Source organism: Acinonyx jubatus, chromosome C1 (genome assembly GCF_027475565.1).
Source record: "Acinonyx jubatus isolate Ajub_Pintada_27869175 chromosome C1, VMU_Ajub_asm_v1.0, whole genome shotgun sequence".
NCBI lineage: Eukaryota > Metazoa > Chordata > Mammalia > Carnivora > Felidae > Acinonyx > Acinonyx jubatus.
The window spans coordinates 43,700,619-43,724,404 of record NC_069381.1 but is presented as its reverse complement, the minus strand read 5'-3'; the positions used below and the strand labels follow the sequence as shown (position 1 = coordinate 43,724,404).

Here is a 23,786-nt window from a genome sequence, read left to right as displayed (position 1 = left end):
CTAAACAGAAAATCAACAAGGAAACAATGTCATTGAATGACACACTGGACCAGATGGACTTAACAGATATATTCAGAATATTTTATCTTAAAGCAGTGGACTACACATTCTTCTCCAGTGCACATGGAATTCTCCAGAACGGATCACATTCTGGGACACAAATCAGCCCTCAACAAGCACAAAAAGACTGAGATCATACCGTGCACATTTTTAGACCACAATGCTGTGAAACTCGAAATCAACCACAAAAAAAAATTTTGGAAAGATAACAAATATTGGAGACTAAAGAACATCCTACTAAAGAATGAATGGGCTAACCAAGAAGTTAAAGAGGAAATTAAAAAGTACATGGAAACCAATGAAAATGAAAACACCACAGCCCAAAACCTCTGGGATGCAACAACGGCAGTCTTATGAGGGAAGTGTATAGCAATCCAGGCCTTCCTAGAGAAGGAAGAAAGGTCTCAGATACACAACCTAACCTTACACCTTAAAGAGCTAGAAAAAGAACGGCAAATAAAACCCAAAGCCAGCAGAAAACAGGAAATAATAAAGATTAGAGCAGAAATTAATGCTATCAAAACCAAAAACAGAACTCATCAATGAAACCAGAAGCTGTTTCTTTGAAAGAATTAACAAAACTGATAAACCACTAGCCAGTCTGATCAAAGAGAAAAAGGCCCCAAATAAATAAAATCAAGAATGAAAGAGGAGAGATCATAACCAACACAGGAGAAATAAAAACAATAATAAGAGAATATTATGAGCAATTATATGCCAATAAAATGGGCAATCTGGAAGAAATGGACAAATTCCCAGAAACATATACACTACCAAAACTGAAACAGGAAGAAACAGAAAATCTGAACAGACCCATAACCAGTAAAGAAATTAAATTAGTAATCAAAAATCACCCAAAAAGCAAGTCCAGGGCCAGATGGCTTTCCAGGGGTATTCTACCAAACATTTAAGGAAGAGTTAACACCTATTCTCTTGAAGCTGCCCCAAAAAATAGAAATGGAAGGAAAACTTCCAAACTCTTTCTATGAAGCCAACATTACCTTGATTCCAAAACCAGACAAAGACCCCACTAAAAAGGAGAACTATAAACCAATTTCCCTGATGAACATGGATGCAAAAATCCTCAACAAGATATTAGCCAATTGGATCCAACAATACATTAAAAAAATTATTCACCACGACCAAGTGGGATTTATACCTGGGATGTAGCACTGGTTCAATATCCACAAAACAATCAATGTGACTCATCACATCAATAAAAGAAAGGACAAGAACCACATGATCCTCTCAATAGATGCAGAAAAAGCATTTGACAAAACACAGCATTCTTTTTTAATTAAAATCCCTCAAGAAAGCAGGGATAGAAGGATCATACCTCGAGATCATAAAAGCCATAATATGAGAGACCCAACACCAATATCATCCTCAGTGGGGAAAAACTGAGAGCTTTCCCCCTGAGATCAGGAACAAGACAGGGATATCCAATCTTGCCACTGTTATTCAACATAGTATCAGAAGTCTTAGCCTCAGCAATCAGACAACACAAAGAAATAAAAGGCATCCAAATTGGCCAGGAGGAGGTCAAACTTTCACTCTTCGCAGATGACATGACACTCTATATGGAAATCCCAAAAGATTCCACCAAAAAAACTGCTAGAACTGATTCATGAATTCAACAAAGTTGCAGGCTATAAAATCAATGCATAGAAATGGGTTGCATTTCTATACACCAACAATGAAGCAACAGAAAGAGAAATCAAGGAATCGATCCCATTTACAATTGCACCAAAACCCATAAAATAACTAGGAATAAATCTAACAACAAAGAGGTAAAAAAATCTATACACTGAAAACTATAGAAAGCTTATGAAAGAAATTGAACAAGACATAAAAAAATGGAAAAATATTCCATGTTCCTGGATAGGAAGAACAAATATGTTAAAATGTCAATACCCAAAGCAATCTACATATTCAATGCAATACCTACCAAAATAATACCAGCATTCTTCACAGAGCTAGGACAAACAATCCTAAAATGTGTATGGAACCAGAAAATACCCTGAACAGCCAAAGCAATCTTGAAAAAGAAAACTAAAGCAGGAGGCATCACAATCCTGGACTTCAAGCTATATTACAAAGTTGTAATCATCAAGATAGTACAGTACTGGCACAAAAACAGACACACAGATCAATGGAATAGAGAATCCAGAAATGGACCCACAAATGTATGGCCAACTAATCTTTGACCAAGCAGGAAAGAAAATCCAATGGAATAATGACAGTCTCTTCAGCAAGTGGTGCTGGGAAAACTGGACAGCGACATGCAGAAAAATGAACCTGGACCACTTTCTCACACCATACACAAAAATAAACTCAAAATGGATCAAGGACCTAAATATAAGACAGGAAGCCATAAAAATCCTCAAGGAGAAAGCAGGCAAAAACTTCTTTGACCTTGGCCACAGCAATTTCTTACTCAACACGTCTCCGGAGGCAAGGGAAACAAAAGCAAAAATGAACTATTGGCACCTCATCAAAATAAAAAGCTTCTGCACAGCGAAGCAAACAATCAGCAAAACTAAAAGGCAACCGACAGAATGGGAGAAGATATTTGCAAATGACATATCAGATAAAGGGTTAGTATCCAAAATCTATAAAGAACTTATCAAACTCAACACCCAAAAAACAAATAATCCAATGAAGAAATGGGCAAGAGACATGAATAGACACTTCTCCAAAGAGTACATCCAGATGGCCAATCAACATATGAAAAAATGCTCCACATCACTCATCATCAGGGAAATACAAATCAAAACCACAATGAGATACTACCTCACACCTGTCAGAATGGCTAACATTAACAACTCAGGCAACAACAGATGTCAGAGAGGATGCAGAGAGAGAGGATCTCTTTTGCACTGCTGGTGGGAATGCAAACTGGTGCAGCTACTCTGGAAAACAATATGGAGGTTCCTCAAAAAAATTAAAAATAGAACTAGGCTACGACCCAGCAATCGCACTACAAGGTATTTATCCAAGGGCTACAGGTATGCTGTTTTGAAGGGACACATGCACCCCTTTACATGTGCACCCTTTATATTTATATTAGTTGGCCAGTGTTTATAGCAGCACTATCAACAATAGCCAAAGTATGGAAAGAGCCCAAATGTCCATCGATGGATGAATGGATAAAGTGTGGGGGGTGTGTGTGTGTGTGTGTGTGTGTGTGTGTGTGTGTGTGTGTGTGTATATGCAGTACCCTGGCAGTATTACTCGGCAATCAAAAAGAATGAAATCTTGCCATTTGCAACTATGTGGACGGAACTAGAGGGTATTATGCTAAGTGAAATTAGCGAGTCAGAGAAAGACAAATATCATATGACTTCACTCATATGAGGACTTTAAGAGACAAAACAGATGAACATAAGGGAAGGGAAACAAAAATAATATAAAAACAGGGAGGGGGACAAAACAGAAGAGACTCATAAATATGGAGAACTGAGGGTTGTTGGAGGGGTTGTCGGAGGGGGGATGGGCTAAATGGGTAAGGGGCATTAAGGAATCTACTCTAGGAATCATTGTTGCACTATATGCTAGCTAACTTGGATGTAAATTAAAAAAATAAATTAAAAAAAACATATACACACTCAAAAAATAATAAAAAAATAAAACAAAAATAATAATAAAAAGGTCTCAACAATGGAGTATTATTCAGCCTTAAAAAGGAAAGAAATTCTGACACAGGGTACAATATGGATGAACCCTGAAGACATTATGCTAATGAAATAAGCCAGACACAAAAAGACAAATAGTGTTATGGTTCTACTTATAGAAGGTTCCTAGAGTAGTCACATTCATAGAAAGAGAAAGTAGAATGGTGGCTGCCAGGGGCTGGAGGAGAAAATAGTTACTGTTTAACAGGTCCAGTGTTTCAGTTTGGGATGATGAAATGAAGATGGATGGTGGGGATGGTTGCACAACCATGTAAATTAAATGTACTTCATGCTACAAAAGTATGCATTGGTTCAAATAATGAATTTTATGTTCTGTATAATTTGACACAATTTTTTCTAAAGGCAGTAAAAACCTACCCCCCCCCCCCAAAATCCCATATAGGAACAAGGTAAAACATCTCTTACCTCTAAATTATTAGGGCAGTATTTTTGCTCTAAGTCCCAAGAGGGTGTTTCACCAAACATCACCATCAGATGATCAATAAACCTAAGGATATAACATGTACTTTCTGGATATCAGTAACTCATGATCTATTTTCCTACACCACAGGCCCTGGACACCCATACATAGAGGTATCAAAAATGTATAAAACATGAAATGCAGGCCCAAGCCATTCTGATCCAAAGCCATCTGGCTTAAGCCAAAATGTGTATGTGTATCAGTCGTCCTTTTTTTTTTTCCCCCAAGTTTATTCATTCATTTTTGAGAAAAAACGAGTACGTGAAGGAGGGAAAGAGAAAGAGGGAGAGAGAGAGAATCCCAAGCAGACTCCATGCTGTCAGCACGGAGCCTGACTTGGGGCTTGAACCCATGAACCAACCGTAAGATTATGATCTGAGCCGAAATCAAGAGTTGGCCACTTAACCAACTAAGCCACCCAGGCAGCCCTCACTTATCCTATTAGATGACAGTAATTTTCTTTAAACTAACTCAGGGTTAACAACATACCTTACATTTAGCTGCATTCTAAGCATTAACTCTATGAAATCACATGTTAAAACTGCTAGTTATATTTTTCCTAATACACACTTCAGTTACCATGCATATACTATCTACAATGACTTCCTATCTCACCAGAGATATGTATTAGGGCTTGGCAAACTCTACTGTGGTGCTCTGCTTGTTAGCCCAGTCCAGACAACAGTGCGACCTGTGTCTGTCACTACAAAGCTAGTTATAGTTAGTGAAGGGAGAAATGAGCTCCAGGATAGAGAGATTATGACAAACCAGACTGTTAACCCTCTAAACTATACTCGGACCTCCTCAACCAAAAATTTCCTCTGCCGAGACAGCAGGGAAAGAGCATGCAAGCAAGGACAAAGGGCTCTTGGGCAAGTAAATACCTGGAGTCCTCATGAAAAGCAGCGATGAAGTCCGACTGGGTGTGCTCTGGGTACAGAAAGAGCACGGGCCAGCTTAACCTGCCCTGCTCATCTACACTCAGCCTGGCTCCATAGCGGTTCTCCGAGCTGAGCCGATCCAGGGAAAGCTCACCTAGATCTTCTGAGTCTGAATCTTCATCCTCACTGGCAGCTTCAGAGACTAGCTTGATGTTCCTAGCCTGGATTAAAAACATAAAAACACACACACAAACCTTATCGTGTGGAAGGATCCAAGACCATTTCAATAACAGGGAAACCATCAAACTGTGAGCTTCCTGAGGGCCAGCTCTACACAGGATTCATCTTCATTACCCCTGAGGCTTGGCACAGCAGGGAGAACTCACCTTGACCAGGTGCTGGACCACATGCTGGACCCTGTGTCACAGAGACAAGCTAGATATGGTTCCTGCCCTCAAGACCCTGCTCGTGGTCTAGTGGGCACAGAGCTATGGAAATAAGTACAATATAAGGTAAGAAGTGGAGTTGCAGAAATGCAGACCATCAATAATTAATTTAGCCTGGGGGCTGGAGATGACTGGGGTATGCTGGGTCCTGAGCAATGACTATGAAAGGCAGAGAAGTTGGGCAGGGGCTGCGGGGAGGATAGGTCATTCCACCCCAAGGAACAGCATATGTAAAGGCACAGAAAAGATCAAGAGAAGGCATATACAAAAATGGTAAGTGTGTTGGTTTAGCTAGGACATAGAATACTAAAAATAATGCACACTGACTTAATCTTGGCCGTCTCGTGGAAATAAAGATAAATCAAAGGTCTGAACAGAAGAGTTGCCTCTTTATGTATGTGTGTGGAGGCTAGCACACGCAGGGAAAGTTACATGCGATCCAAGTTACTTTTAGTATCTCCTACATCAGGGGTTGGCAAACTTTTCCTTAAAGGATCAGACAAATATTTTAGGCTTTCTGAGCCAAGTGGTCTCTGTTGAAATTAACTACTCAACTCTGCCACTGTAGTGTGAAAACAGCCATATGTGACACATAAACAAATAGGCAGGGATGTGATCCACTGGCTGCAGTCTGCTGACCCCAGTTTTAAACCATTGGTAAAATATGGTTCTGTGTATACAACTGTTAGAGCAATTCTTATGAACACTGAAGCTTAAGATGCAGGGTCAGACTAAAGGAGAGAGTCGAAATCAGGTCTGTATACAAATGTCTGGGCATTGCAATATTCTACATTTTATTTTAGAATATGACCACATCCCTCACTATGGATGACTAGCTGGAGAATCTAGAGTATTACATTCTGTTAACAGGTATTAGCAGATTGCTTGTTGTGGGGGAGGGACTAGTGGAGTACATCTTAGTATGAGGGTCTCAAAGTCAGTAAGTAACTTTATTTATTTATTTTTTTAACATTTATTTATTTTTGAGAGACAGAGAGAGACAGAGCATGAGTAGGGAAGGGGCAGAGAGAGAGGGAGACACAGAATTCGAAGCAGGCTCCAGGCTCTGAGCTGTCAGCACAGAGCCCGACGTGGGGCTCGAACTCACGAACCACGAGATCATGACCTGAGCCGAAGTTGGACGCTCAACAGACTGAGCCACCCAGGCGCCCCAAGTAAGTAACTTTAATGGTGCATAACTTAACTCAACAAAAAATGAAACCAAGGGCCTACTCCACAATCTCATGGCGGGTATCCTCTCCCTTGTGAAGACCAAGCAAGCCAAACCTCTACAGGTGCCTTGCTAGGTATCCAGGTGAAAACATGGTTTGGCTCAGACTACATCCATTTAAAATGCAGGGAAGAAAGGACAGGGTCAAATCTTTTTGTTATAAAGGAGCAGCTTCCTAAAAATTCAGACTCTCTCAGGATGCAATGGCTCAGAGCAAGGACCTGGCTCTGATACACATCAGCTGTGCAAGGTTTCTTCACCTCTGAGACAAGATCATCATCTAGCAAAGCAGCAGATGGAAGATCTATCTCAAAAGGCTACTGTGAAGATTAAATACTGCTTAACCCATAGCAACTATTCAGTATAGATTACCTGAGATCAACACATGTACACAAGCAGGAGAGCTGACTGACCTCAGGGGATGGGACTCCAGAGCCCCTTCACCACACTGCTTCACCAAAGCATAAAGAAAATGAACGAATTCAGGTAAAGCATCCCAAGAAAGGTTCCCAATAAGTTTGAGGATCAGTGGATTTAGCAAGACCATACGGGCCTGACGTTTGAGCACTCACCTTGACGGCCTGGAGTAAAGCCTTATTGTGATTCTGCTCCTTCTTTTCTTTCATCTTTGCTTTTCTTATATCCCTCTGTTCAGTTCTCTAAAAATGAAATTGAGATCCATCATCTTAGGGAACTTGCTTCCTCTTCCATTACCCCAGCCTGCTTCTTAATCATGATCTTTGGTATGTATCCAACCCAGGCTCCTGTGTCAAGCAATACCAGCGGCCTGATTCAGTTCAATAAACATTTCACAAGCACACATCTGGGGTGCCTGGCTGGCTCAGTTAAGCATCTGACTCCTGGATTTCAGCTCAGGTCATATCTCACAGTTCATGAGTTCGAGTGCCACACTGGGCTCTGCACTGATAGTGTGGAGCCTGCTTAGGATTCTCTCTCCCTCTCTAAATTAATTAATTAGCTAATTAATTAAACAAACTTTAAAAGCACATGTCTGGGTGCTTAGAATTCTTTAAAAATGTGAAAACATCCTTAGTTCACAGAATGTATAAGAACAGGCCAAAGGCTGGATTTGGCTAGTTTGCTGACCTCTGACCTAAAATATAGTACCAACCATACCTCAGCCTCCCCACAAAAGCCCCACAAAGGCTAACAATGGCTGGTAACTCTTGTCCATTCCTTCTCCAATCCAGTCTGCCAACAGAGCTGCAAAACTCCTTTCTGCTGTTAGGAAGTTTGGTTACACTATACAGAGTACCCCACCCCACTGATACCACTAAAAACTATGTCCAATTCAGTGCCTTTACAGTTGAGCTACACCCAATCAGTGTCTGGTCCACATCAGAGAATGATTAAGGATGATGTAGACTCTGTCCCCTGTTGTTTTTACTCTGATTTACAGGAATACAATGGAGTGTTGTGGCACATGTACAAGTATTTATTTTAATATTTGTTTCAAATTCTTTGGGTATATGCCTAGTAATACAAATGCTGGTTCATATGTTAATTTTGTGGTTAATTTTCTGAGGAACTGCCAAGCGGTTTTCCATAATGGCTGTCATTTTACATTCTCACCAGCAACACACAAAGGTTTCAGTTTCTCCTCATACTTCTCAACATTTATTTTCCTTAAAAAAAAAAATCATGGGGCGCCTAGGTGGCTCAGTCGGTTGAGCATCCGACTTCAGCTCAGGTCACGATCTCATGGTCCGTGAGTTCGAGCCCTGCGTCGGGCTCTGTGCTGACCGCTCAGAGCCTGGAGCCTGCTTCGGATTCTGTGTCTCCCTCTCTCTCTGCCCCTCCCCGTTCACGCTCTGTCTCTCTGTCTCAAAAATAAATAAAAAAGTTAAAAAAAATTAAAAAAAAATCATAACCAGGGGTACCTGGGTGGCTCAGTCAGTTAAGTGTCTGACTTCAGCTCAGGTCATGATCTTGTAGTTCATGAGTTTGAGTCTCACACTGGGCTCCACACTTACAGTGTGGAGCCTGCTTGGAATTCTCTCCCTCTCTCCCTCTTCCCTTCTCCCATTTGTGCTCTCTCTCAAAATTGATTAACTAATTAAAAAATGATAACCATCCCAGTGTGAAATAGAATCTCATTGTGGTTTTGATTTACATTTGCCTAATGATTAACAATGTTAAACATCTTTCATATGCTTTTTGGCCATTACGTACCCTCTTTGGAGAAATGTCTGTTCAGATCCTTTGCCCATTTAAAAAGTTGGATTGTCTTTTAATTGTTGAGATGTTAAGAGTTCCTTATGTATTCCAGATAATGTCCCTTAACAGGAGGCGCTTGGGTGACTCAGTTGGTTAAGGATCCAAATCTTCATTTCAGCTCAGGTCATGATCTCATGGTTCATAAGTTTGAGACTACATCGGACTCTGTGCTGACAGTGTGGAGGCTGCTTGGGATTCTCTCTCTCCCCCTCTTTCTCTGCCCTTCCCCTGCTCGCTCTCTCTCTCTCTCAAAAATAAAACAGATAAAACTTAAAAAAAAAAAAAACAACCCTTAACAGATACATGATTTACAAATATTCTCCCATTCTGTGGGCTGTCTTTTCACTTTCTCAATGGTAGCCTCTGAAGCACAATAGTTTTTACCTTTGATGACGTCCAGTTTATCTATTTTGTTGTTTCTTGTGCTTTTTGTGCCATATCTAAGAAACCATTGCCTAATCCCAGGTCATGAAGATTAATGCCAACATTTTAAGAGTTCTATAGCTTTGGGGTGCCTGGGTGGCTCAGTTGGTTAAGTGTCTGACTCCTGATTTCAGCTAGGTTGTGATCTCTCAGTTCATGAGACTGAGCCCCACATCAGGCTCAGTGCTGACAGCTCCAGGCCTCCTTGAGATTCTCTCCCACCTCCCTGTCCCCCACCTCCCATCCCTTCCCCATGCCCTCTCTAAAAAAAAAAAAAAAAAAAAAAAAGAGAGTTTTGTAGCTTTGCTCTTCCATTTAGGTCTTTGATCCATGTTGCATACGAAATGAGGTAGGAGTCCAAATTCATGCTTTGCATGGGGATATACAGTTGTTCCAGCATCGTTTATTGACAAGACTGTTCCTTCCCCATTGAATAGTTTAGGTACCCTTGATGAACATTAACTGTCCATGAATGTGAGGGTTTACTTCTGAGCTCTCAATTCTGTTACACCTATAGGTCTGTCCTTCTGCCAGTACCACAATGTCTTGATTACTACAGTAGTAAGATTTGAAATTTTAGTAAGATTTGAAATTGGGAAGTGTCAGTGCTCTAACTTAATGCTTTTTAGGATTGTTTTTGGCTATTCTGGGTACCTCGAATTTACAGATGAATATCAGAATCAGTCTGTCAATATTCTGCAAAGCAGCCAGTTAGAAATTTGATACACACTGGGTTGAATCTATACACCAATTTGGGGAGCACTGTCGTCTTAACAATATTAAGATGATTCAGGGGCGCCTGGGTGTCTCAGTCGGTTAAGCATCTGACTGCCGCTCAGGTCATGATCTCACGGTTAGTTGAGTTTGAGCCCCACATCAGGCTCTGTGCCTACAGCTCAGAGCCTGGAGCCTGCTTCGGGTTCTGTGTCTCCCTCTCTCTCTGTCCCTCCCACTCTCACACTCTTCTCTCTCAAAAATAAACAAAAAAATTTAAAAAAGATCTGATTTATGAATGTCTTCCTATTTTCTTATATTTAATTTCTTTAAACAATGTTCTATATTTTCGGATTATAAGTTTTATGCTACTTTATTTATTCCTAAATATTTTATTCTTTCTGATGCTATTATAGATGGAATTGTTTTCTTAATTTCCTGTTTGGAATGTTCACCAACAGCTTGCTAAACTAATTTATTAGTTCCAATAGATTTTTAGTGGATTCCTTAGGATTTTTTATATATAAGACTGTATCATTTGTAAATCAAGAGTGTTCCTTCTTTTTTGAAGGATAGGTTTGCTGGATATAGAGTTCTTAGTTGACAGTCTTTCTTTCAGCACTTTGAATGACAATCCATGGAACCCTTTGGCTTCCGTGGCTTCTGATGAGAAATCAGCTGTTACTTTTATTGAGGCTCTCTTATACGTGAAGAGTCACTTCTCCCTTGATGCTTTTAACATTCTTGTGTTTGATTTTCAACAGTTTGATTATGATATGTCCAGGTACAGATTTCTTTAAGTTGATCCTACTTGGAGTTTGTTAAGCTTCTTAGAAGGGTAGATAACTGCTTTTTATCAAATCTGGGAAGTTTTGGCTTTATCTCTTCAAGTATTCTTTTGTCTCTTTTACTTTCTCCTGTCCTGGGACTCCCACGTCTATGATGATATACTTGATGGCATCCAACACGCCGCTCAGTCTCTCTTCATGTTTCTTTATTCTTCTTTCTGTTCCTCACGCTGGGTGATCACAACTGACCTATCTTCACAGTTCTGCTGTTAAGCCCTTTAGTGAACTTTTCATTTCAGTTATACTTTTCAACTACAGAATTTCTATTTGATTCTTTTTTATAATTTATTGATAGTCTCTATTTGGTAAGACATTGTTCTCATTTTTTTTTTTTAATTCTTTAGTTCTTTCTTTTGTTCTAGAACATACTGGAAAGAGCTGGTTTAAAGTCTTTATAAGTCTCATGTCTGGGCTTCCTCAGGGACATTTTCTATTGATTTTTTTCCTGTGTATGGATCACACTTTCTTATTTCTTTGCATGTCTTGTAATTTTGTATTGAAAACCAGACATTTAAAATAATACAATATGGCAACTCTGGAAATTGCATTCTCCTCTCTCTTTCCCCTCCAGTTTTTGATATTGCTTCTCCTATTGTTTTAATTACTTTCCTGAACTAATTCTATAAAGCGTGTATTCTGTTTTATGCGACATGAAAGTCCCTGAATAGTTAGTTTAGTGGTCAGCTAATGATTGGACAGATTTCCCTAAACGCCTGAAGGCAAAAAGTCTCCCACTCTTTGCTGGAGGGCTCTCTGCGCATATTGTGGCACACCTTCAACACTCACCCACTGTTTACAATGCAGCCTTAGCCTTCCCTTACAGCTTTCACAGAGCCTCCAAGTCAGCCAGAGGTAAAAGCTAAGGGCCTTCTTAGATCTTTCCTGAGCACATGCATAGCCCTGGACACACATGTGACCTTGTAGATCTTCAGGAATATGTTGGAGCTTTTCAAAGCCCCTGCAGAATCTCATTTCCCAGCTTTTCCTTTTAAGTATTCTGGTAAGCCTACTGTTTGCCCTGTTATGCACTATCTCAGGCAGTGGCAATCTTAACTAATTCCTTCTAATTATTTCTGACACACCCCTTCTTCCCACCCAGCTCCCCCACCCCCAAAAGCTTTTCATACTGGGATAGCTCGAAGATGAGTTAAATTAAATCAGCCTGGTGAGTGGGGTCTTCTTGGAAACCACCCAGATGGTCAAATAATGACAATTCTCTAGGAACGGGGCTTTGAAAGGGCTCTAATCCTATCTGCCTCCTCTGGTGGCTGCCAAGCTGCTCATTTTCACCATGATTCTTTCAAGGCTACTGTGGTAGTAGGGAAATGGAAATAGGGAATAGGAGATGGGAACAGGGTAAGTAAAAATGTCACAAAGCTTGCTCTGCTTATTGGAGGTTCAGACACTTTTCCTGAATAAACACTCCCTGACTGCTGCAAGCCTTTGGCTCATTTCAGAGTTCTGAAAAAGTTGACGGACCATTTTGCCAGTTTTCCATACATTTTTATCAAGTAAAGAATTTTAGCAGGTATTTGGCCATTTTTGCTGATGTCACTTCTCTCTGCCAATTTATCTACTTGTTCTATCAATTACTGAGTGATGTTGACATCTACACCTATTTGTAGATTTGTCTCGTTTATCAATTTTTTTGCTTCATGCATCTTGAAGTGCTCTTCTTACTTTACATACATATTTAGAATTGTTAAATGTTCTTGATAAGCTTTTATCATTTAAAAAATTCCATACTTTATTTCTGGTAATAAATACCAGATGGTATTGATGGCTGTTTTGTCTGATTTTACCATCACCATATGAAGTCTGTTGCGTACACACACCAAGCACATAGGAATCCAGAATTAGTTTATACTCAGATATAGAATAATCCTGATACTCAGCAAGCAGTGTTACCTACACCCAATATCAGGCTTTGGAGCCCTGAAATCTTCCTTTAACTGTGCCTGTGCTACAGAACCTACAGCTTTCATTTAGGTCCACTATGGGTTTTTTTGTGGATTAGCTTGGCTATGGCCTTACACAGTAGCCTGCGAGACATTCTCTCAGTTACCTAGGTTCAGAATTCTGTCACTGAGCCATGTGAGTCAACAGATATCTACTTTTTCTATCATTTTATATGTCCAAAATGACCTTTGACTAAAACCTACTCCTTTGTAGGGCCAGCTGAAGGCTCCCATAGCACTGAGAATTCCCCCTCCATAGTATAAGCAGTGCAGACAGACCTAGAACAATAATCAGGAGACTTGAAGTCCAGTTCCGGCTTTGTATTAATAGACATGCGAGGCAGTGAGGCATAGGGACTAAGCACGTGGACTCTAGACCCAGACTGCCTGACTCTGACGCCCAGCTTCACCACAGCTACGTGACTTAGGCAGGTTCCTAATCTCTATGCTTTAGCTACCTACTCCTGAAAGGTGAATCAGAATAGTTCCTACCTTGTAGGGTTGTTGTGTGGTTTAAATGAATTCATTTAAGTAAAAATATTTAAATAGCACCTGGAAGATACAGCCAGTAAATGCTATCTAGATGCTGGACGTTATTTTTCATACTGATGGTATTCTGCCAGTATTACTGTTTTATCATCACTGTTGCTACTATGTGCCAGAAATAGCATTTCATCAGCAAGTTATAGGTGTCTTAAAGCTGGGAGTTATACAACGCTGGCAGAAGCTTAAGGTTTTGTTTAATGTTCAACAAAAGCTCTTTCAAGAGCTTTACCCAGTGTGCAGACTACATTATGGCAGTCTTATGCCATTTCTTATTTATTCAAATCATAATAGCCACAAACTTATCAACGCCTTATAAGTCTAGAATGTACTAACACACACATATTCTCATTCAACCCTCATAAAAACCTGAGGCATATGTTATGTCCACAATTTTCAAAGAGGGGATGGAGTTTCAGAAATATCAAGAACTTGCCCATAGTTATGCTCTCTCTTGTCTGGAATGCTCTCCACTCCCCACACCCCACCCTCCAGCTGAGTAAACTTTTGCTCAATCTTCAAGAGATTAGACAGAAGCATCACCTCTTTCAGCCAGTCTTTTCTGCCATCCCCATTGCTGCCCTGCTCTCACCCAGGGCAGAGTGAGATACTACTACTCTATATACTATATATTCTTGCTTGCCTCTGTCACATTATAACTATAAACACATTATAACTATAAACAATAAACTTATTTGTGTTCTCCAGAGTTCCAAAGATAGGGAATAGTTCTGGGTTTGGTTTTTGTTTTTGTTTTTATATGTTTATTTATTTTTGACAGAGAGACAGAGCGCAAGCGGAGAGGCAGAGAGAGACGGAGACACAGAATCTGAAGCAGGCTCCAGGCTCTGAACTCTCAGTACAGAGCCCCATGTGGGGCTTGAACTCACAAACCAGGAGCTCATGACCTGAGCCAAAGTCGGATGCTTAGCCGACTGAGCCACCCAGGCACCCAGGGTTTTGTTTTTCAAGAAGAAAAGTTGAGGTACCTGGGTGGCTCAGTCAGTTAAGCTGACTCTTGATTTCAGCTCAGGTCATGATCTTGAAGTTCAGGAGTTCAAGACCCATGTTGGGCTCTGCACTGACAGCAAGGAGACTGCTTGGGATTCTCTCTCTCCCTCTCTCTCTCCATCTCCCCTGCTCATGCACACTTGCAAGCGCATACACTCTCTCTCTCTCTCAAAAAAAATATAAATATTAAAAAAAAAATAAGAAAAAGTTTACAACAACCCAAAAGATACAATCTGGGAAATACTAAATAATTAATGCAAAGTAACAAATGCCAACTGGCTACTGATTCTGCCACCTACCTTCAGTTTGTCTGCTTTAGCCCTCATTTCCAGAAGCTTCTTCTCTCTGGCATCTATCTGCAACCCTTCATCACACCAGTTCACAGCCTCAGCAAAATTTTTCAGTTCCAAATGGCATAAGGCACCTGTAGAACCCAGAACCCTTAATATACGTGGACAATATGCATGGAAAGAGGCCTCCTTAAACAAGAACCCCCACCTCCACCAGCCAGCATTCTGAAGGGAAAACATGATTAAAGCCCCTTGTACTGCATTCTCCAGACAAGGAAGAATATTTTGTGTATCTTAGATCAGAAAGATCTCTAGGGCCCATTCAGCTCAAAACTCCTGTAAGCATTCCTGGTATTAAGGGCTTTTAAAGTAGGGAAAGCTACAGCTTAATGGCAAAGAGCACAGACTTTGGAATCAGGCAGATATGGGCTAGAAATCGGGCTCTGTCATTTACCAACTAGACATTAGACAAAGTACTGAGCACCTCTGAGCTTCAGGTTCCTCATCTGCAAATCAGAGTAAAGCCCATCTCAGATGATATTTTAAACGGAGACAGAAAGCAGAATTGACATTAGCCATTCATCAAAGCAGTGGCAAGACCAAAGACAATGATCTCTCCTAAAACGGTGCCCAAAGGCAGCTGCCTCTCCTCTCGCCATGTTTGTTCTTCTCCAGTTAGCCCCTTTAGACTTTCCACAGAATTTCAAAATATCAGAACTGTGAGGGCTTCGATGTCCACAGAATCTAACCTCATCTTCCAGAGATAGGCAAACTGATACTAAGAGTGGATGTCTTGCCATGGTCACATGCTGAGGTAAAACTGAATTCAGTCAAGGATTAGACTCCAGCTTGGAGCCAATTCCACAGGACTAGAGTGAATTTACTTGCTAATCTTTGAACAGTACCTTCTTTCCCTACAGCTGAGGAACTACAGCTGAGGAACCTACCTACCACCCCCTAACTACACATATCTAAAGAGGCAGAACTTTGATAAAGCATTTGGCTTAGGATAAAGCAGTTGGTCCATGGGGATATAGGGAAGATTAATATGTGATGAATAAATTAAAGTTTACAAAGCACTTTTGAGCTTCTCAAAGAAAAGGTAAAATATAAAAGTAATATAGCACTATTATTACATAGAAAGGTCAGACCACAAAAGAAAATATAATCTGGGAACATCTCAGCATCAAGAGTTCTCAGCAAAGGTCCAATAACTTACCTTTTAATTAACATGGCATTTGAAAATCTCACCTTTCAATCAGCTAATTTGGAAAAAAAATTAGAATGCAGCTTCTGGAACTGCTTTATTTTAATTAATTTTATTATTAATTTAAAACGAGGAGTTTCAATTTCTCTACAAATTCTTAAACCATAAAGGGTTATATTATTCTCTGGAAAATTCTTTTAAAAATGGCATGCTGCTATTGATAATAACCAGGAACTTAATATCAAGAATGCAAAAATAAGGTGACTTCATTAGTATATCAGACTCTTAATATTAAAGCTTAAAATTCCTCAACTCTTGGTGCAGTAAGTGCCAACTTTTCCATGATGACAATCATACTGTGGTTCTATGATACTTACCTCTTATTATTGCTTTGAGGTGGCAGGGTTTTAGCTTTTTGGCAGCTGTCACATCATTGAGAGCAGAACGAAAATTGCCTAATAGTCACCATTTAGTAAAAGAGAAAACAAGATTGAAATCAGAATATTTGCAAAAATTTGTATGTAGAGACATATTCTTATACAGTCTTGGAGGAATATAAAAAAGAGCAATGGTTTTTAGAAAAAAATATAGTTGAGCTCATCAAGAGTCTTAGCAATATTTCTAACACTGGAAGCTCACAGAACAACTAAATGGCTAGCAAGCCCATGAAAAGATGCTCAACATCACCAATGACTGAAGAAATTGAAATTAACATGGAACTGGTAAAAATTAAAGACAGATAATATCCCGTATCGGTGAAGACATGGAAAAAGGGCACTCGTGTAAGGATAAATTAGAGAGCAAATTAGCATGTACTTTGGGTGTATACTCTCACCCAACAATATTCTTCTGGGAATTTATCCTTAAAAATACTTGGGCAGGGGCACCTGGGTGGCTCAGTCAGTTAAGTGTGCATCAACTCTTGATTCTGGCTCAGGTCACGATCTCACAGTTTGTGGGATTAAGCCCCACACTGGGCTCTTCACTGACAGCACAGAGCCTGCTTGAGATTCTGTCTCTGCCCCTCCGCTCCCTCTCAAAAATAAAAACATTAAAAAACAATACTTGGACAAATGTGCAAGGATAAATGTAAACGCATGTTAACTGCAGTATTACTTTTAATTGTGAAATGCTGGTGATACCCTAACTATCCTCGATATGGTAATGACTAAATAAACTATGGTTATGCCCACAAATATATGGTCAACTAATCTTTGACAAAGCAGGAAAGAATATCCAATGGAAAAAAGACAGTCTTTTCAACAAACGGTGTTGGGAAAACTGGACAGCAACATGCAGAAGAATGAAACTGGACCACTTTCTCACACCATACATACAAACTCAAAATGGAAGAAAGATCTGAATATGAGACAGGAAACCATCAAAATCCTAGAGGGGAAAACAGGCAACAACCTCTCTGACTTCAGCTAGGGCAACTTCTGACTAGATACGTCTCAAAAGCAAATAGGAACTATTGCGACTTGATCAAGATAAAAAGTTTCTGGAAAGCGAAAGAAACAGTCAACAAGACTAAAAGGCAGCCTACGGAATGGGAGAAGATATTTGCAAATAATATATCAGATACAGGGTTAGTATCCAAAATTCTATAAAGAATTTATCAAACTCAGCAGCCAAAAAACAAATAATCCACTTAAGAAATGGGCAGAAGACATGAATAGACACTTTTCCAAAGAAGACACCCAGATGGCTAACAGACACATGAAAAGATGCTCAACATCACATCATCAGGGAAACACAAATCAAAACCACTAGGAGATACCATGTAACCACTGTCAGAATGGCTAAAATTAACAACTCAGGAAACAACAGATATTGGTGAGGATGTGGAGAAAAGGTTTGCACTGTTGGTGGGAATGCAAACTGGTGCAGCCACTCTGGAAAATAGTATGGAGATTCCTCAAAAAGTTAAAAATAGAACTACCCTACGACCTAGCAATTGCACTACTTGGTATTTATCCAAAGGATACAAAAATACAGATGTGAAGGGACACATGCACCCTAATGTTTATAAGAGCATTATCAATAATAGCCAGACTATGCAAAGAGCCCAAGTGTCCAATGACTAATGAATGGATAAAGAAGACACACACACACACACACACACACACACAGATATTACTCAGCCATCGAAAAGAATAAAATGTTGGGGCGCCTGGGTGGCTCAGTCGGTTAAGTGTCCGACTTCAGCTCAGGTCACGATCCTATGGTTCGTAGGTTCGACCCCCACATCGGGCTCTGTGCTGACAGCTTAGAGCCTGGAGCCTTCTTCAGATTCTGTGTCTCCCTCTCTCTCTGCCCCTCCCCTGCTTGTGCTCTGTCTCTTTCAAAAATAAACAAACATAAAAAAAATTTTTTTAAAAAGGAATAAAACATTGCCATTTGCAACAATGTGGATGGAGCTAGAATGCATTACGTTAAGGGAAATAAGGCAGGCAGAGGAAGACAAATCCATGAGATTTCATTCACATGTGGAATTTAAGAAACAAAACAGATGAACATGGGGGAAGGGAAAAAAAAAAAGATGGAAACAAACCATGAGAGACTCTTAACTATATATAGAGAACAAACTGAAGGTTGTTGGAGGGAAAGTGAGTGGGGGGATGGGCTAAAAGGGTGATGGGCATTAAGGAGGGCACTTGTGTTGAGCACTGGGTATTGTAAGCGATGAACCAATAAATTCTACTCTTGAAACCCATATTACATTATATGTTAACTAAATAGAATTTAAATAAAAATTTGGGAAACAAACTATGGTTAATCCATACTATTACATAATATGCGGCCATTAAAAAAAAAGAGTAAGATAGATCTGCATGTGAAAGGATCTGCACATGATGGGGCGCCTGGGTGGCGCAGTCAGTTAAGCGTCCGACTTCGGCCAGGTCACGATCTCGCGGTCCGTGAGTTCAAGCCCCGCGTCGGGCTCTGGGCTGATGGCTCAGAGCCTGGAGCCTGTTTCCGATTCTGTGTCTCCCTCTCTCTCTGCCCCTCCCCCGTTCATGCTCTGTCTCTCTCTGTCCCCAAAATAAATAAACGTTGAAAAAAAAAAAAAAAAAGGATCTGCACATGATAGGATGCCTGTACTACGTAGTTTTAAGTGGTTGTTCTATGTGTATAATGTCAATGTATAAAATGCAAATATGATTTTGTAAAACTAACCAATCTAAATATACAGGCATATGTACACACACGTATGTATTTATAAATGTATTAAAAAAAAAAAAAACAGTCTGCAATCACACACACACTGGTTATCCAAACTAGGAGGGCATGAAGTAGATTTTCACTTTCTAGTTTACTTAACAGTTTGGTATTTACCTATTATTTTCACTTCTAAAAATTCTAGCACAGGGGTCAGCAAAATTTTTCTGACCCTCTTCTGAAGGGCCATATAGATATAGTAAATATTTTAGGCCAAATATGATCTGTTACATATTCGTCTTTGCTTATTTTATAATTCTTTAAAATATAAAAAACATTTTTAGCTCATAAGAAGCCAAGGATCCAGATGTGGCATGTGAGCCATAGTCTGCCAAATCCTGCTTTAGCCTTAAGATGAATCAGAATTAGTGGAAAACTTTACCACTGTGTTCATTATTGCATTATTTTAAAACACCTAAAAGCAGCTGTATATTTAATAATAGCAAACAGTGAAGCCAATAGTGTAAACACTGGTGTGTCCAAATGATGCAGCTTTATGTAGCTATTAAAATAATATTCACAAATAATTTTAATGACAGGTAAAACTGTTTATATGTTATAAAATTAAGTGAAAAGAACGGAATACAATATTGGAAGAACAGCATATTAACTACACAAAAAAATATATATATATATAAGAGATCCAAAGACTTCTGGTTAAAGGTGGTAGATTGAACCTTTAGATAAGGTAGATAAGGATTTAACTCAACCTCCACTACTTTTCCCCTTTCCCCCAAAAATGCCATAAACCCACAGAGACAAAAAGAGTAAGAATACAGAACACATTTTAAAGCCGGAAAACAAAGGGACAAGGGCTAAATGACTAATCAGGCCTAAGAAAACTGAATTCTAAGCCAGCAAAGGGAAAGCCCCAAAGCTAGTGAGTGGTACTGCAGAACCTAAAAGTACTCAGGACTAAGGAACTGACAGCACCAGGTACTTCTGGAAGTGTGGGTAAAGGGGTCTTCCATTTAGTGCGCTTTGAATCAAACCTGATTCTGCATACTAATCCTAGCACTGTGTACCCTTACACAATTCATTTTACTACATTTACTGTATTTTACGACAATTTCTTACTCTGACTAGGGAAAAAGCAGTCAAGCTCACCTACGTTACATAGTTGCTATGAGGTCAAGAGAGGTGACAAATGTGGAAGTGCTCTGTGAGCTGTACCAGTGAGGTATCATTTAAGGAACAGCAGGGATTATCAAGCCTCTACTCCTCTAGCATCACACACACACACGGTTTTCTTCTTGCAAGGTGCTTCTTCTGGTCTTATTGGCCCTATACAGGATAGTCTTAAAGTTGCCCAAAGAACATGTAGCTATTGATCACAGTGAAATGCATAGCACACAGTAAATGCTTTATGTGTATTTACTGACTAAGGAAATGAATGAAACTCCTCAGGGAAAGGCCAGGTCTTACCCACCTCTGCAATGCCCATGCCTAACACAGAACAAGAACTCAAGTTTGTCCATTGAAGAAGAAAACGTATTCCTCCAGAAATTAGAAAAATGGGTTTCCAGTCCTGGTTCTGACACCAACCAGAGGGTCCCTCTCTGGGTCTATGTAAAACGAGGGGTTGGTTGGCCCAAATAATCTCTTAAGTTCTATACCACTTTTACTATTTAGGATTGTATAATGAAACACACTAAAGGAGACAACAGTTGGAGCAGACTATGACTGGGGAGAAACTGCTCAAATGGTCCCACCTGACTCATCCCAGCTAGACTGCAAGGCTTATGCTCTACCAGTCCCTCAGAAATGCCCAAGGCCCCAGGTCGTCTTTCAACTCTGTGATAAGAAACATGGGTCTAACATGACCAAGACTAGTCACCAGCAATAATGTTACCGAATAACCAGTGTTTCCCAAAGTCACATCTGCTCAACAGTCCTGCATGGTAATAAGCATTACTTGAAAAGGAGCTTACAAAAACATAAGAATCGTAAGGTAGGGTTCTTTGCTGTAGGTCATCCCAGCATCCTGAACATACTAATGTGAACTGCAAATCTGCAACAAAGCAGCAGCAAGTTCCAAATTTCCTTGCCTAAAGAGTATTTGTCACATCAAAGGTCCCACAGAATGCTCTTTGAAAAATTCTCCCTTTGATTTATATAGTTCTGTCACTTAAAAAATCTCTATTTCTTGAATCCTTCTAGCATCCTTAAGAATAGGATAAAAGGCCAAAAACAAAAACACATTTTTTTTTTTTTTTTTTTGAGAGAGAAGCATTTGGACTAAAACAAATCTCAGATCATACCAACTCATTTATTAAGGCAGGTCACTTGTTTGGTTCAGATAGTAAGATGGGGCACTTGGGTGATTAAGCGTCCGACTTTAACTCAGGTCACCATCTCACTACTTGTGGGTTCGAGACACGCATCGGGCTCTGTGCTGACAGCTCAGAGCCTGGAGCTTGCTTCCGATTTCTCTCTGCCCCTCCCCCATTCACTCTCTGTCTCTCAAAAATGAATAAGCTTAAAAAAAAATTAAAACAGATAGTAAGAATTACACAGTCTATCTGGTTTCCCTTTTCACCAAGTCCACCTGGAAGATCGGAGTTCAGTTAAACTTGCCTAGCTTTCTGAGATAAGCAGCTCTGCTTCTGACACTCTCAAACTCTACACTAGCCAACATAATGGCTTTTACCATAAGTTAATTCTTTAGAAAGCACTAAATAATAGAATAAATTACCAAGATAGTACTGTGCTGCTGCCCGGTTGGTATAAAGGACAGCATTCAAATCAGGGTCTGTGCATTTCTTCTTTAATCCTTCAGAGTACGAAATCACAGCTTTTTTATAGTCTTTTTCTTTAAAGTAATCATTGCCCTCATTCTTGTAGGTCTTGGCCTGTTCTGCAAAGAAGAGAATAAATAATCACTATTTCCTGTTTTTTTAAAGGCTCATTAAAAATAGATTCCAAACCATACAATAATGTAACATATGATAAATCAAATAGAAGAAACCAATAGAAAAAGAAAACTCAAAAATTAATGCTATAAAACTGGGTATCAACATGGAGAGACATAAGTCATGCATACTGAATGCTACAGTCAATTCCAAATATCTTACGAGGTAGATTATTAGGTACTTACAAAAAAAGTATACTTATCCTACCTCTTGAAGAATGGACTTTTTTTTAATTATTGAAGAAATGGGGGGAAATTCTACTTTTGTTTTTGCTTATGTTTTAATCCCAGGAATGCAAATTCCCCTCCTCACCCTAGTAAGAGCCTACAAAATCGTTAAGAATCAGTTCAAATTTCCAATCCATTGTGAGCCCATTCCTACCTCCCCTTCTTCAGTGTTCCAGCAACACATAGTATATAGCTACGTGTTGGCACTTACCAGATACACATAGGACAATCTGGCCATCCACGGGAGCATAACCCTTGAGGGCCATCTCACTCACCCCTGTATTTCCCAATGCCTAGCATTTAGTACGTATCAAAAATTAAAAAAAAGGGGGGGGGTATGCGTGGAATAAATAGTGACAAGTTAGACCAGGTTAACTACTTGTTATCAATCAGAACCTTTCTGACTCGCTCTTTACCTGAATCCAACGGAGACACAAAACAAATATTAGACTCATGTCAGATACCTTCTGGAGATCGTTCTTCATCAAAAATAATTGACTGGAGGCAAGCCAAGTCAGGATTTTCGTTGGGATCAATTTCGGATGGCGCTTTCCTCATAAATAGGGGGACCTTTTCAAATTCCTGGAGATTAAGACAAGAAAGAACTGTAGGAATAAGATTTTCCACTGGGCAGATCCAATTCCGTATCTCTACGTCAGAGTTTTCTTCCTCATCATGATTTGCAAATCAGGATTAGCTATCTCTCTCCCTATTCAGGCCTCAGTTTCCCATCTGTAAAATGATAGCGCAGGGTAACGACCTCTAAAGATTCTTTCGGTTCTCGCGTTTTTACAAGGGCCGCGGTAATCACCGCTAACTGAGCGCTCTTGCGTCCCCGTCACTGTACCCACCATATCCCTTCATCTTCGCCGCAATCCTACGAGACTGTGGGCTACAGTTTAGGAAATTTTACAAACGAGGCCACGGGCTCAGAGACATTAAGTAGCCGAGCCAGTAAGTGGTAGAGTCACAGGTGGGTCTGGCGCCTAAATGTACTGACAGCTGAAGAAGGCCCTCAAAACCTCGAGGCCGATTTTCTATCATTCCCAAGTGGAAACCACCTATCCGCTGGCAGCGCCAGGCCCAGGGATGAGGGAGGCGTCTCCGTGCCCGGGAGCCCCAGGTGTCGCGACGACCCCCCCCCCCCCGACACACATACACACACACACACCCCACACGTGCGGGGCCCCGGGCCGCCTACCTCCTCCCACTGGTCCTCGTGGAAGCCGCCACTGTAAGGCTCGTTCTGGAACTTTTCCAGGAACGCGTCCATGGCATCGTCGGCGTCAACGTCGGCGTCCGGCTCCCATTGCTCCATGGCGACCCCTCGGCTCTCGCGCCACGGTCGCAGCGGCTAAAAACGCGCGGCCACTTCCGGCAGCGCGGGTGCTCTTCCCTCAGTCCTCCGGGCCCGCGCCCG

The 23,786-nt window shown here is 40.4% G+C and overlaps 1 protein-coding gene across 1 annotated transcript in view; it reads right to left on the bottom strand.

Annotated features, from left to right (window-relative positions):
• The window catches only part of TTC4 (tetratricopeptide repeat domain 4), a 31,165-nt gene extending 7,379 nt beyond the window's left edge, over positions 1-23,786 (bottom strand). The window contains exons 1-8 of the mRNA XM_027059101.2: positions 23,568-23,786; positions 22,831-22,948; positions 21,923-22,084; positions 16,383-16,460; positions 14,808-14,932; positions 7,346-7,432; positions 5,100-5,317; positions 4,161-4,242 (exon numbers count right to left, since the gene is read on the bottom strand). Of these exons, the coding sequence (XP_026914902.1) occupies positions 4,161-4,242; positions 5,100-5,317; positions 7,346-7,432; positions 14,808-14,932; positions 16,383-16,460; positions 21,923-22,084; positions 22,831-22,948; positions 23,568-23,684 (987 nt within the window). The 5' untranslated portion in view covers positions 23,685-23,786. The remainder of the gene's footprint in view (positions 1-4,160; positions 4,243-5,099; positions 5,318-7,345; positions 7,433-14,807; positions 14,933-16,382; positions 16,461-21,922; positions 22,085-22,830; positions 22,949-23,567) is intronic.